At 44.3% G+C, this 16690-nt stretch overlaps 2 protein-coding genes across 4 annotated transcripts; one reads left to right on the forward strand and one right to left on the reverse strand.

Annotated features, from left to right (window-relative positions):
• Nucleotides 1-2355: 2355 nt before the first annotated feature.
• On the forward strand, nt 2356-8595 carry LOC139565030 (very-long-chain enoyl-CoA reductase-like). Of its 3 annotated transcripts, none has more exons than XM_071385036.1 (11): nt 2356-2658; nt 3531-3582; nt 4431-4475; nt 4637-4740; nt 5649-5764; nt 6040-6145; nt 6372-6444; nt 6824-6867; nt 7266-7323; nt 7631-7719; nt 8127-8595. In XM_071385036.1, exons 1-11 carry the CDS (start codon nt 2497-2499, stop codon nt 8298-8300), a joined length of 1023 nt encoding a protein of 340 aa, XP_071241137.1. In that variant the 5' UTR covers nt 2356-2496; the 3' UTR covers nt 8301-8595. The 3 variants fall into 3 exon arrangements, with proteins under 3 accessions (XP_071241137.1, XP_071241138.1, XP_071241139.1); XM_071385037.1 differs by having other exon boundaries at nt 5649-5728; XM_071385038.1 differs by having other exon boundaries at nt 7631-7742; nt 8127-8282.
• Nucleotides 8596-10460: 1865 nt separating this feature from the next.
• On the reverse strand, nt 10461-16086 carry LOC139565029 (sterile alpha motif domain-containing protein 1-like). Its single transcript, XM_071385035.1, has 6 exons — nt 15612-16086; nt 13086-13437; nt 12324-12515; nt 12108-12192; nt 11393-11507; nt 10461-10750 (listed from the first exon to the last, which is right to left on the reverse strand). The coding sequence occupies exons 1-6, from the start codon at nt 15963-15965 to the stop codon at nt 10601-10603; spliced, it is 1248 nt and encodes a 415-aa protein (XP_071241136.1). The 5' UTR covers nt 15966-16086; the 3' UTR covers nt 10461-10600.
• Between the last annotated feature and the right edge of the window lie 604 nt (nt 16087-16690).

Genomic DNA, 16690 nt, shown 5'->3' on the forward strand with positions numbered 1-16690 from the left:
GGCGTGACAGCGGGTTATGCTTGGCGTTAGGGTAGGGACGTCCCAAGGATTCCGAATATCACTAACCTTGTCAAAATCAAGAACTACGATTTACGCCCCACCACTCCCTGGCAGCAGTTGCTTACACATATAAGAAGGGATAAACTGCATGTTCAGGGATGGTCAACTAGCGGCCCAACCAAATTTTTCTTAGTGCCCCCAAAAGGGTCACCCCATACAGAACCAATCAGTCGATATAATCGAGAACAATCATCAGAAATCACGCGATATGAATCGAACAGTAGGGCGCCGCCTGACCCACTGATTGCAATTGTATCGGGTAAAAGGGTAGGGCCGACTCTGACTGCATGTGTGGGTTACGATGTAGGTACACAGACCCGCGAGCCACTGCAGACCCTCATGATGAGTTCATATTTTTTTGTGGCCCCCACCCCAATTAAAGTTGCCCATCACTGATGTAGATAATAATTTCATCACATTGTGGGTATCTGTGGCAAAGCTTTATAAATTATTTAATTAGCTAAAATAAAACGAATGCATATTGTGACAAGACTATTGATATGTTGCATATCAAATGGCCACACGGTAGAATAATATAATAGTGTTACTCTTGCAATGCCTAATTACATATCTTACATATCCTACATATCTTTCATGATATGGAAAGATATTGGCTTTAAAATGACTACATGTCAGGGCTTCTGGAAAATAAAGAAGAGATAACTTGCAAAGTAAAGTGATAATAACGCTGACTACCACAGAGGGGCAGCATTGCAGCTTCTTAAATCACGGAAACTGTAACATTATTCTCACGCTTCACTTGAGAGCCCCATAGCATGATAACCTGATATGCTCCAGTATCAGTTTGGATTCCAGGCTAATAATACGAGCCCACCGTACCATAACATCTGTTGCTAATCACAACGTCAAAAAAAAAAAAACTTGAACATGATGTTAAATTGAGATTATGAGAGAGCCATTTGTTTAAATCAATTGAATTTGCTGGCTGCAACATGATAGGACAGCTTTTCCAACTCCTGTCCAGGTTTTCTAACTCCTGTCCACTCCAACACAGAGACTGATTTTCTGCACATAATCAACAAAATCAGCAGCCCCCTTTGAACAAATCCTTGTTAACATGACAGCAGATTTTTAAAACGTTTTTATTTAACCTTTATTTAACTAAGCAAGTCAGTTAAGAACAAATTCTTATTTACAATGACAGCCTACCCCGGCCAAACCCTAACCCGGATGACGCTGGGCCAATTGTGTGCCACCCTATGGGACTCCCAATCACGGCCGGTTGTGATACAGCCTGAAATCGAACCAGGGTCTGTAGTGATGCCTCTAGCACTGAGATGCCGTGCCTTAGACCGCTGAGCTACTCAGCTAATATATCACAACATCTTAATCCATGCAGATCAGAAAAGCTTACTGTGTTCTTGTACCACTTTGTGCTCCTGTCTGATGTATGTTGCTCGGTGGCCCAACCTGATTGTAAATATAGAATACAGATCTGCTGCCTGTGTGTGTTGAGATGCTCCTTTTAGTCAAATCTGAAGGACATGATCCCTGTCTGAAGGATATCTTGGGCAACATCTCCAAGCCCCCCAACTGACAGCCAGCACCTCACAGCTCTGAGAGCACTACAGCTGACAGCTCTCACTCCATTGGAAAATGATAGGACAGTATTAGGCCTTAATGTTTGTTCATGGTATTGGGAGAATACACACACTCTAAAATAAACATTTGTTTGTTTTGGTTTTTGTTCGTTCTCGAGGTCAGAGTGGTAGAAAAAAATGGCACAGGTGGCCTGGGGGAGGGGCAAGTGTCGGTATGCAGAGGCCTGGCTGTCCACATGGATAAGGCCTATAGGGGGGTCGGTGTGAGACAGTGTGACGGAGTGAGGAGCAGAGCTCAGCAGAGATGTGTCTCTTCTGAGAGCAGAGAGGGATCTGTTTCTGAGCAGGGTTGTGTGTGGCTGACCAAGGTTACTGAGCTACTGCAGAACAGAGCAGAGCAAATCGGGCTTCTTATATTTAGCCTTGCGACGTGCGCGCTACGGATTATGTCTTGGGCGTCTCGGGTTTCGCCTTCAGTACGTTTGTGGGTGTGGAGGGGGTCCAGTAACTAGTGGGAGGCCTCTCTTCAGGTGAGGAGGTGGTGGGTTACTGACGTTTAACCCCCTCTCATTCTATGAACATCTCACAGGCAACCTCTCTCTCTCTCTCTCTCTCCCACCCTCTTGCTTTCTTTACCTCTTTCTCACACCCTCACACAGGAAAAGGCTGTTTACGGTGACATAGTCGTTTCCCATTCTGGAAGGCTATTTGGAGGGTACAGATAGTAAGAAAAACAGTCGCAGAGGACATAGCAGTGTTAGACTACAGCTTCTAATCTGATACAAGTAGAGAACACTAACTGGGTTTTTGCAAACCATTGGAGGGACCTCATTTTAGTGCGGAGGCACATTGAGGTCGTAGTTCAAAAGGAGTCATGGATACACTGGCTTTAGAGGCGAAGGCAACTGGGCAAGAAAAGAAAAGTTCAGCCCCAAGACCAAGACCTAAACCACCCAAAAAGGCCAAAAGGATTGTTTACTTTGAGGTAGAAATCGTGGATGCAAAGACAAAGGAGAAGCTACTACTCTTGGACAAAGTAAGTGTGTGTGTGTGTGTGTGTGTGTGTGTGTGTGTGTGTGTGTGTGTGTGTGTGTGTGTGTGTGTGTGTGTGTGTGTGTGTGTGTGTGTGTGTGTGTGTGTGTGTGTGTGTGTGTGTGTGTGTGTGTGTGTGTGGCTGGCTGGCTGTGTCACTGTGTCTCATCAGTCACTGTGCACGTTCAATATTGTATTTGATACTGTACACTGAGCAAAATTACATTTAAAAGTTTGAAATCATCAGTTGAGGTCTAATTACAGTCCTAGTAAAAGCCATGATACTGTCTGAAGTCAGAAGACACTTGTTAGCTTTAGCTCAAGAAGTTACAGAGTCATCCCTTTGACCGGACAGCCGGCTAATTTACAGTTCACAGACGCTATGGCTGATTCTACAGAGGTTGTGTTGCAGTTAGGAGGTGAAAATTCCCCCTGATCTTATAGGAATCTTCTGGGCGAGTTATGAGTTATGTGTCAGCTCAGTGTCCTGAAGCCAGTGGGTGTCTTGAAGCCAACAGCAAGCACCATGTGTTTAGTGGCTTTTATGAATGTGAACATTTGTGTTGCAATGATAATTAATTACAGTTGAAATGCTGCATCATAGTCTCACAATTTCTTCAAGATATTTATTATGAGAACAGATGTAGTTTCCTGTAACTGTAGGCTTCTATAATTTGCCTTGGCTGTCTTAGCAGTGGGAATACATATGTTCGTGTTATAACATATGTACAGTATGTGGTATGGTACTAATTTCACAACTTGAAAACAAATATCAAACTTTAGTCAATAAATCTATCTTGGATACATTTATTAGACCCATGGCAGTAGCACTAGCAGTATGTTTGCCTATGGATGATTGATTGTCTTTCTGAACAGGTTGAGCCAACTTCTACTATTTTGGATATTAAGGCTTTGTTCCACAAATCAAGTGAGTATATGACAAAGTCCAGTTAAAATGTAGTCATTTAGCGGACGCTCTTATCCAGATTAACTTTCAGTCAGTGATGTAACAACATGAAATGTAAAACATTTTTGTAACATGATCTACTCTACACCAGGGATGGGCAACTTTGATGGGGGTGGGGGCCACAAAAAATCTGAACTCATCAAGAGGGGCCGCAGTTGCTCTTGACAGCGGAGAGAAAATATTAAAGTTTTAGAGTTAATTTTTGCAATTCTACACATTTTACCATGGGGCGTAACAGAAATGTTGCAGTTTTAAAGCAAGTTCGCTGATATTATACACATTTTTCCATGTGGCGGTGAGAAGATTTTGCAATTGTATAATTCATTTCATGCAATTCTACTCATTTTGTCATGGGGTGGAGAGGAAAATTGTTCCGAGGGCCTTCAAAAGGGGGGGACAGTTGTCCATCCCTGCTCTGCACTCTTAGAACAAAAGGTGCTTTCTAGAACCTAAAAGGGTTCTTCGGCCGTACCCATAGGAGAACCCTTTGAAGAACCCCGGTTAGTTCCAGGTAGAACTATTTTGGTTCCAAGTAGAACCGTTTCGGTTCCATGTAGAACCCTTTCCACAGAGGGTTCTACATGGATGAAACCCAAAAGGTTTCTCCTATGGGGACAGCCGAAGAACCCTTCTGGAATGCTTTTTTCTAAGAGTGTAGATATGTATGATCCATATACAATATGTCATGATAATTATGAGGTTAGTCTCGCAATGCCATCTTTCCAAGTCTCGTTAATCATTCGGCTACTGGAAGGAAGCCTTGAAATGGAGGCTATTATAAGCTTAATGAACTTCTGTCTTCTTGTCAGATCCCCAGTGGTACCCAGCCAGACAGTCCTTACGCCTGGATCCTAGTAAGCCCCACACCTCCCATGCATGATGCCTCAACTACCTACACAGACTCAAATGAGTGCTAGAAATTGCTATACCAAAACCGTATAAAGGTCTTATCTTCTGTGAAATGGTCCACAATGTCATGGCTGACTACAGCATTGTGCTCTGTCTTGCTCCACAGAGGGTAAGTGTCTGAAGGATGAGGACGTCTTGCAGACACTTCCTGTTGGAACCACGGCCAGCTTCTACTTCTCTGACCTGGGTGCCCAGATCGCCTGGGGCACTGTAAGCACATGCAAACACACACACACACACACACGTGTTAATGCACGCACGCACATATGCATGCCCACAAACACACACACTCAATCACCCACAAGTGCACACACACACGAATGCACTCATGCGCACAATCACACACAAACGCGCGCACACACCACACACACACATTATACTGCATATCTTGACATGTCTATACTGCATTTAAATATACACAGCCACACTCCCTCAATTAATCAACTATAGCCTTGCATATAAATATACACCCCACTGACAGATAGATTCACTGTCCTCTGGTTCGGTTTTCTATCACCTCCTAGCTCCTGTATCCTCTGTCCTAGGACACATAATCTCATGGCCCTATTTCCCCCACAGGTGTTTATCCACCTGACCTCCTTTTCACCCTCCATTGCCACAGCCTCCTCAACCATTCTCCACAACCAACCACATGCTTTAACCACGCTCCATATCCTCAATCCTCTCACCCCTCATCCACCTGTCTCTGAACCCCCAGTGGAATAGGGTGATGCCAGTGTTGGGGGGTAGCGGGGTCCAGTGTACTCCTTGCAGCCTGAGATCAACAGTAGCGATCAGTCACTCGTGCTGGGCCTGGACCCATGCCAGAGGTGTTGATTCAGAGATCTGTTTCATCACAAACTGACTGTCAGCTAAGCTGCCATATCTCTAGGGGAATGCTTGTGTTACATGCTCACTTGTTTTCTCTAATGCTCAATTACAAATCATCTACTTTCCCTCCTCCCTTGGCACTCCGGTAGATTTTAAATGATCGGATAGGTAAAAGCAATATAATAAAACTTCCATCCAGTCAATCAGAACGCAATATGAAGCTGGTACAACCTACCGATCCAATCAGCACCTACATGTCTCACCTTTATGTCTTCCCCCCTTCTCAGGTCTTCCTATCAGAGTGTTACGGACCACTGCTCATCTACTTGATGTTCTACTTCCGCCTGCCTTTCATCTATGCCCCAAAGTATGACTTTAGCAGCAGCAAGCACTGGGTTGTACAGTGAGTGTCAAATTACTGCATTTTCAAGGATCTATTCTATCTCTGTCACTGTACCTCACACTCTCCAAGTGATGATTACAGTGACATAATTAGGTCTGGTTGACCGGTGATGGTGTTGACAGTGAAGATAATGTGTGTGCTGCATCAGAGAAGCATGACAGCCATCTCGAACTGTCATAGAGACCAGTGAGTGAATGATGTAGTAATCAAAGCTAAATATGTGATGATAATAAGACGTAATCTATACTATGATCACTTTTCCCCTCCCGCTGCAGTTTGGCCTGCATGTGTCACTCCTTCCACTATGTGAAGAGAATCCTTGAGACGCTGTTCATCCACCGAATCTCCCATGGTACCATGCCACTGAGAAACATCTTCAAGGTGAGAAGATTGAATAAGGGAATCTCCAATCTGATTCTAAAGAGGATCTGTGATCCAGTTTGATCCAATGATATCTTATAATAGCAGTATTTTTTTCCCTTTTATTTAATGGTTTACTTTCATGTGACATCGTTTTTAAACTTATTCTCAGGGGTAAACAGATTTTCTAATTAATGTGTTATTATTCTGATGACTTGTACAAAAACTGGTCTTGCTTCTTTTCCAGAACTGCAGTTATTACTGGTGTTTCGCAGCATGGATGGCCTACTACATCAACCACCCCCTCTATACACCGCCCTGTAAGTCCTGTCTACCCTGAGGTGATGTCACTCACATCTAACCCATCTAATGCACACTCATCTCTACTCTGTCTGCTGGTTGCCAGGATGTTACAGAATACAGATGGTCATCTCTACTATGTCTGCTGGTTGCCAGAATGTTACAGAATGCAGATGGTCATCTCTACTCTGTCTGCTGGTTGCCAGGATGTTACAGAATACAGATGGTCATCTCTAATCTGTCTGCTGGTTGCCAGGATGTTACAAAATACAGATGGTCATCTCTACTCTGTCTGCTGGTTGCCAGGATGTTACAGAATGCAGATGGATCTTTCCATAATCCCTAATGACTTTCAATGTCCTTTCCCATGATACATCACACCTACTTGTGTGTTTACAGACTATGGGCAACAGCAAGTGAAGACAGCACTCATTATATTCTTAGTAAGTATGCTTTAGTTAGTGTAATGAAGAATATATTTCGTTTAATACCTAATGTTGTAATATAATAATTGAGTTGTTTCTTTGTAGTGGAGTTGAGGCTACACAGTAGGCCCATTAGGCACAAATAATAGTCTCACCACCTGACACGTTCAGTCTGGGGACGAGGTTACACAATAATAACGTCATTAACATCAGTGCAATTTAGATCGCAATTCCCAGCAGAGTAACAATAATATCTTAATGGCGTTACTAGAGTTATCACATTGTTATTAGGTAAGTATAAGAGCAACTTAATGTAAAGTTTCACCAGGAAATGTCACCAGGTTTTCTTTTGTTTTTGGTTAGAGTTGTGGCATATTGAGCCCTTTGTCATGTTTTTGTGTTTTCCTCATCCTCAGTTCTGTCAGGTCGGCAACTTCTCCATCAACATCACTCTACGCAACCTCAAATGTCCAGGTGAGCTCCTATAGGCTCTTGCTTATCTTATTCATGCAGTGCAGTCCATTATCAGATATGTACTTTGAAAGTTAGCACACAACGTTCCTAGGTTCCTTCCATTCTAGGGAGTTTTTCCTAGCCACTGTGCTTCTGCATTGCTTGCTCTTTGGGGTTTTAGGCTAGGTATTTGTATACTTTGTGACAACTGATGATGTGAAAAGAGCTTTAATAAATACATTTGATTGACTGATTAATTGACGAGCACTGCTTTACAGGAGCCCCCATGTTACCCTCTTTTTCTCCATTCTTTCTCATATTATCCCAGGTTCGAAGGTCAAGAAGATCCCACACCCAACTAAGAATCCATTCACCTGGATCTTCGCGTTGGTGTCTTGTCCCAACTATACATACGAGGTGAGGCTTTCTAGTAAAGAATGGTGAGTTGATTGAAATATTTGTATTTGCACGTTTTAAACTGGAAACACTTTGAAATTCAGTGTTTCACTTGGAGATATAGTGATGCTGCCACCTTCTGGCCAATGGGTATCAAAAGATGTAACAGTACTACAGTGATGAGTTGGTGTGTACTGCACACAGGTGGCTGGTGCCACCTTAATTGGGGAGGACATGCTCATAGTAATGGCTGGAACGGAATAAATGGAACGTATCAAACAGATCAACACATGGTTTCCTTGTGTTTGATACCATTCAATTTAGTCCATTCCAGCCATTATTGTAATCCGTCCTCCTCTCACCAGCCTCCTGTGGTACTACATGTATAATATGTAGGAGTGTGTAACAGTGTATCTGGTCCTCTGCAGCTGGGGTCGTGGATGGGCTTCACAGTGATGACCCAGTGCTTGCCAGTGGCTTTCTTCACTATCGTGGGCTTTGTCCTGATGACGGTGTGGGCCAGGGGAAAACACCGAAACTACCGCAAGGAGTTCCGTGACTACCCCACCCTGCGCTCCCCTATACTGCCCTTCATCCTTTAGTCAGAGAGGGGCTGGTCCCACACATAACTTCACCCCTTTCAGCCCCACTGCAGTATACAGCTGTTGCTTCTGACTGGGTAGGTTGGAAGGAGTCGTTGGAATAGTTCAACTACACTGTGACTGGTTTTGGGGAGTTGAAAACCCCTTTTGATGACTTAAATGCAGATGAGTCTTAATCTGATGTAATGTGTACTACCGGTATCTACTGTACATGTCAATGTGTGGAGGCACAAATTAATGGAAAAAAATACACGTGTTTTACTAAAGTGGTGACTTAACTGTCGACTAAACTGTTCTGTTTGGTTTTGTATTATTTGTTGCATGTTATAGCTTGTCGTTTGAGTCAAGATTGAACGTGTCATTGTTTCAAGTAAATTTAATCTAACAGCATTCACACTGTGTGATGGTTGGGTTTCAGCCATTAACACTAACCCATTGACATATTCGTCTTACCGCTTATTATATACAAAGAGATAATAAATATCACACTACAAGAGAGTGGAAAAGACAATAACTTTATTTTCCCCACTGGAAACAGGGCCAACATAGCAATTAACAGTGTGACATCAAACACGTAACAGATGGAAATATGGAATGTGACGTTGTTTCAAAAGCAGAAGCCACAAGGCAAAATTAAGAGACCTCATTGTAATCCTCTCAGATAACAATGTTGAATTTGATCAAGATGTCTACCATGTCGTGGGGAATTGTATGTTGCTGTGTTGAGGTTGTAAACAAAGAAAACGTATTAGTGCTACAATGACACTTCCTAAAGTTATGAAGTTAATTTTTGGGTTGGTTAATTTTCCCTTTAAAAAAAAGAAGAACAGAATTCAGTTGTTTCTCTCTCCTCAAGCTGAAGCAGGCAGAAACATTGGTCACATCTGGTCTGCCAGCCCATTTCAACTAGAATTCTGCTTCATACGGTTTTCATTTTGTAGATGAAATCTAGGTTCATCCACAGTAGATTAAATTAGATTAATCTAAAATGTTTAGAAATGACGTGAACATAAATGAAGGGAAGAGGAATGCAGAGGACAACCATACAAATGACATATTATGTTGCCTTAGTTTAGCAGGTACTACATATTGCTATTTCAAAATGTTAGTGAAACAGATAACAACAGTAATAAAACCTAGGTCAGTACTGGTGAAGCCATGAGAACACCTGGAGACTAAGCTCCATTTTCTTTGCTGGTATAATGAGAGATTGACAACATCACTGACCTTGATGAATCAACAAATTCATACTGTACATTCTCAAATTAAATCAGTTCACATTGTCATCATCATCAAAAGAAAAACAACGTTGAGTTTCTAGATAAATGCAGGGTACCATATGACGTCTTTAAAAAAATACTGTCTGAGTAAACAATGAAGAAATGTAAGAACCATATTTGCTGGAACAGATATTCCAAGTATACATGTTATTCTTTTCTTGTGGAACTGACTCAGGGAGCACAGAAACCAGTCTTTTAAAGTAGGCTCCAGGGGTAGCCAAGTGTAGAGTCTGAGGAATCCAGAGAAAGTCTTTCTCACTGGCTGCCCTCCCCTTACAGAACAGGCAGACCTCCCCTTACAGAACAGGCAGACCTCCCCTTACAGAACAGGCAGCCCTCCCCTTACAGAACAGGCAGCCCTCCCCTTACAGAACAGGCAGCCCTCCCCTTACAGAACAGGCAGCCCTCCCCTTACAGAACAGGCAGCCCTCCCCTTACAGAACAGGCAGCCCTCCCCTTACAGAACAGGCAGCCCTCCCCTTACAGCACAGGCAGACCTCCCCTTACAGCACAGGCAGACCTCCCCTTACAGCACAGGCAGACCTCCCCTTACAGAACAGGCAGACCTCCCCTTACAGAACAGGCAGACCTCCCCTTACAGAACAGGCAGACCTCCCCTTACAGAACAGGCAGACCTCCCCTTACAGAACAGGCAGACCTCCCCTTACAGAACAGGCAGACCTCCCCTTACAGAACAGGCAGACCTCCACTTGACTTCTATAGCGTCCTTAGGCAGGATCCTAACATTCCTATATGAGTTTAGAGAGGGATCCTATAAAAGCAATACCACCAGAATGGGTCAGGTGACAGCAGTACCACACAGAGGTGGAATGGAAGCCCACGTACACATGTTGATAATCACTGTCAAGGCCCAAGTCACGACCACAGTGTCCTTTTCCCCAAGCCTCCTTGAATGGTTACAGAAGGTTCTAGAGATCCAGTGAACACAGTATGTGTGTATACTGTATGAATACATCTGCTCCTCAGAGGAGTGTGTTGTTCTGTTCCCCCCAACCGTGGTCAGAGATCATCCTCCTCATCCAGGAAGTGGGTCCTCTGCAGCATCTTCACGTGGCGCTCGTAGATCTTTAGGGCGGGCCCAAGTCTGATGGACAGGCCAGTTAACACGTCACTGCGCTGCATCAGGAGCAAGGACTTTCCATCAATTTCCTGTTGCGGGCGGAGAACAGATGGAGTGATTGAACTAACATCTAAATGTGGATTGGGGTGTGAACTAGTTACATCAAAGCAAATGCCTCCTAGTCTAGGGGGTACAGGATCTGTTGCTTTGGTTTATGGATGAGCACTTTCATATATTTTAATGAAAGTAATGCACATGTCATGTATATATTTAATGTATGCTTTCATATCATTTAACTTATTATTTGCAGAAGCCATTTACCCAGGTCAAGAAACAACCACCAGCCCAGGGATACTCAAATAAATTTTACAAGATGGACACTTTTAGAAATCAACAGGAGGTCGGGGGCCACGGGTCTGTGTGGACATCCCACAGGCTGCCATTAAAGTGTCACTGCACTAGCCCATAGGAACTTCACTTCAAACAGATCACTAAGAATTGGATAGGTGGCACTGTAATGTAATAAGGTCAAATCTTCACCTTGCCTACTGATAGGCTACATGGACTGTTCACCATATTGATTATAATATACCCAACACTTTCACATCTCCAGGAATGCCTGGGGGCTGTCTCTGGCTAGGTAGAGGCTGTCTCTGGACAGGGACTCTGCCTGAGCGGTTTTCTGAGTGTACAGATACCCCCCATGTGGCAGTTTGAGGGACTGCACTGACCTGTGTTCTGAAAGCTACAGCCTGCTCTGGAAAGCCTGCAGCAGAGATGTAGGTGGCCACGTCCGCCACGCTCCACAGCAATAAGTTCTGCCTCAGCGTCTCCTTCTTCACAGAGCTGTGGGGTAGAGGATGGGGGAGATGGCGTGAGACACTGCAGACAAAATATAAGAAATGTGTCCTTTTGTTGACGCTGTTTCGTTTGACGGTGCTATTTGAGGCTGTTTGTGTCCCTTGGAGATATGGATGCACATTGATTATGTCTGTATGATGTCTACATTGAAGTGAGTTAACGGCGGAGGAGAGGAGGAAAAGGTAGACTTAAGGCGTGGTGGTTGAGGGATAAGGGATAGGTATATGGGGCGGCAGGTAGCCTAGTGGTTAAGAGCATTTGGGCCAGTAACCGAAAGGTTGCTAGATCGAATCACCGAGCTGACAAGGTCAAAATCTGTCGTTCTGTCCCTGAACAAGGCATTTAACCCACTGTTCCTAGGCCGTCATTGTAAATAAGAATTTGTTCTTAACTGACTTGCCTAGTTAAACAAAGGTTAAATTGAAAAAAAATTATGTAGTTGGGTGGGGGGTGTATTTTGGGGTGGGAGGGTTAACAACAGTGTAACTAACATGTAATAAGGAACTTAGTGCACCAAAGCTCTATCAAGGATGCAGTGAGTGTCCCCTGGGTACAAGCTGGTGTCAAATACATTAAGAGACTCACATTTCTCTGTTTTTCACATCGTTCTTGACATCGTCTTGAGCCATCACGTAAGAGGCAACGTCCATCCCCTTCTTGTATTTAACACCTGTAATAGATACAGTGGCCGGTAAACACAGTGTCTCTGATATCCTAAACATCCTCACTGGGAACACGATGCAAATAGAAAATTGAGAAACTAATATGAGAGACGGACATAGAATAGAGGAGAAAACCCACAGTCGTCAGAGGGAAAAGCCAACGTCTTGGGCTGTCTGTCAGAACCCTTCATGGTCTCATCCACACAGTCAGGAACCAGTTGGTCTGAAGTGAGGCCTCTCTCCTCCATCCTCACCCCATCCTCTCTCTTCACCAAGCTCTTCTGAACCCATGGACAGGTCCCCGGTGGCTGTACTATCGTCTTTAAAGCCCCTGAAGGAGAGAAAGAGAAGGGGGGGAGGGGAGAGAAATAGGGGGCGAGAGAAAGAGAAAGAGGGGGAGAGAGAAAGAAAGAAAGAAAGAGAGGAGCGGGGGAGAGGGGGGAGAGAGAGAGCGAGAGCGAGAGATGCCCAGTCATACATGGGCATAAACACACACATCAGCTTGAAACTGTCTCCTGGCATTGGATGCTTACTCACTCACTATACTGTAACTCATTGCTAGTCAATACAATGCAAACCTACTCCTAAAACATGGTCTCTACCCACCATTAAGATACTACAGCAAGCACAATTATATGTTAGTGTTTTCTCCAAAACATGTGTAACATGATAGATTATGTCTGTCCCTCACTGGGCTTGAACCAGCAATCTTCTGTTCCCAACACCACAATGCACTCACAAAGCTGTTACCCATTGCTCCACAGACACCATGGCCAGTGCAGAGCAAGGGAAACAACTAGGCTACTTCTAGGTCTCAGAGCGGGTGATGTCACCACTGGGCTGTACAGCTAACTAGCTAGCCATTCCACATCGGCTACACTTATACACACAGCATACTAACCAGTTCCTGTGTTTCTCTGCATCCCTGAGGGTCCATGGTCAGCAAGGCAGAAGGCAGAGTCACACACACAGTCATTCTGCCTGAGGGCCAGGGGACTAGAGGGGGATAGAGGGCTGGACCTCTTACTGGTCTTGCAGGTAGAGGGGCGGTCAGACACAGGGCTGTGGCCAGGGCGAGAGCTGCTGGGGGAGCAGGGGGCAGAGTAGGGGTGGGCAGCACCAGAACCCCCCTGCACAGCATCCTCACCCCCAGGAGAGGGAGAGGAGCCCTCATGGCCATCTTCATCAGCCCCCTCCTGTTCTTCCTCCTCTTCCATGGTGTTGTCTGTCTCCATTGACACTGGCACCTCATTCTGGAACACAGCCATTGCAACATAAGAATTTGAAAAGATTCCCCATCCGTTGAGCTTTTTTTTGTGTGTGAAAACATTCATATCATACTCCCCCAAAATGATCCACACCACTTTATAATGTGAAAAAGAAAGATCAGTTGGTTACTACATCAGTGACATTAGTCAGGTGCCTAATGTACTAATAACATGCTTGAGAGTAACAGAAGGACAATTGATATTCTCAATAGCCACAGAGAATATTAATTCAGATCATTTTTCATAAATGAACAATACAGTGGGAGTGTCAATCTGATTGACAGCACAATAGCTATAGGCTAGTCTACATCCTTAAGTATTGACCCGTTTAGATCAACTAGGACAACAACAGCTCTGCTGTAGTGAGAAGTACAGCAGGAGAAGCAACATAGCCTACTCAGGCAAGGGAGGGGGAAGGGACAGCAGGCTACTGGAGGGGGAGGGAACTATTGGGGAGAGAGTGCCCCCCCTTTGTACTGTAAGTTAATGATTGAATAGAAGTGTATAATGGCATTCTTTACTTAAATAAACATTATTCAAATAATTTCATTTAAACTGAATATCATGTAAACTGAGCCATGATACCTACACATTTTCTTCTTTTCGCTAGAGCTAGAGCAGCAGTCAGACAAACATTCATTGGCCGATTTTGAACACAACTAGGAGAAACTCACGAGCGTGCCATAAACTGTAATCAGCGGGTTGAAAATGTGTTTCAGCGCACATAGTGTGCATTAGCGCGAGTCGACTCCTGATTATAGGAGACATGACATAAAACCACGCTCATACAGATGTCGCAATAACCAGTCTTCATATGACCGCTGTCGACAATAATTGCCATTGGAGGCCTTGTCCCCGTTGAGCACACAGGATGTTCACTCTGTTCGGAACTACAGCTGCGCTATTCGCCCACATTATGTTCGGTATTCCAATCACAATTATTCATTCCAATATAGCTTAATATGGGCCACATATAAGTTTATAAGTGTTATTCACATATGCACACGGTTTATTGCACTCGCTTTGTCGTCGATGACTGTATATAAACGCAGAAATTAGCTTCTTCAGCCTTTGTGCGGTCTAAAGCTACAACTAGCGGAGGCGCGAGTACGAGCGCTCAACTCAGCAGAGCCCGCCCCGCACATCAGAGGCGCTTGAGTCAGACATTAAAGTTATTTTATTGAAGAATAGGCCTAGCTACCATACAAATATTTTGACGGTTAATCATGAGATCCATTATTGGGATATGCAGAATATGCTCTTTGGATCTGTCAAAGATAGTTTTAATGAGATATATTGGCACAAAGGATAATACTTGACGCAATCTGCTACTTTTTCTTGTGGATAAAGAATACGCTACAAGAACAGAGCGTGGACAACGTCACCCTTTTCTCCCATTTTAATACAAAAGTGCGCATTGGAGGAGTCGCACGAAAGACTTCCCACTTCAGTCAGATAGAGCGCTCCCGAATCTAGTCGGATGTGACCAATTTTTAACCACGAAGCTCCCTCTATAGCAGCAATACCTTCAGTGGGGCTACTTTGACTTTGGGTCATTTTTTCCTGCGACAGACGCTCGTGAAACCCATTAAATAACGTGATTTCATATCTAGCGGCGTGTTACTTATGAATACATCGACCGTCACCCCCTTAGTGAAATAACCCGAGCACACTGTCCCCCATTCGGTCACGCACATCCGAGGTATGACTTTAGCTTCGGCCCCCCTTCACTGAAAAGCTGAGTTTGGGCTTGAAAAGAGCCTTCGGCTTTAGGCTGTGGTTGTTGCCAATTCTGGCAATCGAGCAAGTTTTTTTGTCGATTAAAGCTGTAGAGCAAACAGCCCGGACAAACTCACAACCTCTTTTTTGTATTATTGCAAGCGCAGCTTCCATTGTTATTGGTAGGCTATTTTTCCACCTCGGTCGCGCGAGGTAGCTACAGCCGCTCCCCGTCTGCGGCAGTTTGTTTCGGTGCACTTGCATTCATCACGCCACCCCTCCCTGAATAGAGAATCCCGCTCTACAACACCATTTCCCCAGTTACACCATATGCCTGCCTACTCATTATAATAGTGAGGACGTGGGTCTGTTATCTTCTCTGGGGAAGATGGACGGTGTGTCACGGCACGGGGTCACTGAAACAGGCTGCCTTGCGTTACCTCCAAATGCTCCGTCTCATCCTGGTCAATGGGACCGAGCGCGCTGTCCCCGTTGCTCAAATCGGAGTGGTTAGCTTCTTCCACGGCAGTTATTTTGGTCGTGTGATCATCCTTTTTCCTGCTTCTTCTGACTACTTTGGCTGCATTTCGATAGGAAATCGAGCCCTTGTAGTTAACTTTCAAGACTGTTTGCTCTTGGATCAGTTTCTCGAGTTCCTCGCTGGTTTGTTCTGGCGCTGATCCATGTCGTCTCCGGACCATTCGACAAATTCTTTCAAGGTCTGGTCTGGCTTTTCGCGACCGCAGTGAGTCAATAGTGTCCAAAATCCAATCGCGGTACATGGGTTCAGACATTCTCCTGGTTGGGGTCGTTCGTTCGTTTTTGCCTCGGTGCGTCAACCTTGTTGCGATCCGCGGCCCGAGTCCGGCTTTAGAGAAAAAAATTGAAACCTCGCTGTACGCTTGCGTTGTTGTGCGCTTTTAAGGTGACCCACTGGAGATAGAATCAAGCTCTACAGGAGAAATTTAAGGTGGTATTTCGAAGTTAGTCCTAACGAGGCGCCCAAGTGTTCATTTATCATCACTTTAAAAACAAAACATTTAATACTTATAATACATTTGAGTAAAAAAATATATACGCTTCATATAATATACAATGGGTGAGTCTGGAAAAATAAACCCACTTTTCCACCAGGATGTGATATTGTATGTGATAGCACTGTAGGCCTACACGATGCAGATGGATGAGGACCTGCTGTTATTACCATGGCGGTAGCTGGCTCCAGTCCAGACACATAGCCAGGAGCCATCTTATCAGTGAAGCTATTCTCCTTCATCCTCATCCCATCTGACATTTTCTGGATAGATGGCCAGAGGCTGAACACTCATCTGGAAGGCCCCTGAGAAAGACAGATTGACATACATTATTTGTATAGGTGTAGGCACACACACAGGTTGAAATCAGCTCCTTGCATTATTTGTTCATCATGGCATCCCCTCCACCAAGATGTTCCTACAAACAACCAGATGTACTGTACAAACAGCAATACATTTTCTGCCAACATACACACACATTGTTA

Source organism: Salvelinus alpinus, chromosome 36 (genome assembly GCF_045679555.1).
Source record: "Salvelinus alpinus chromosome 36, SLU_Salpinus.1, whole genome shotgun sequence".
Lineage (NCBI taxonomy): Eukaryota > Metazoa > Chordata > Actinopteri > Salmoniformes > Salmonidae > Salvelinus > Salvelinus alpinus.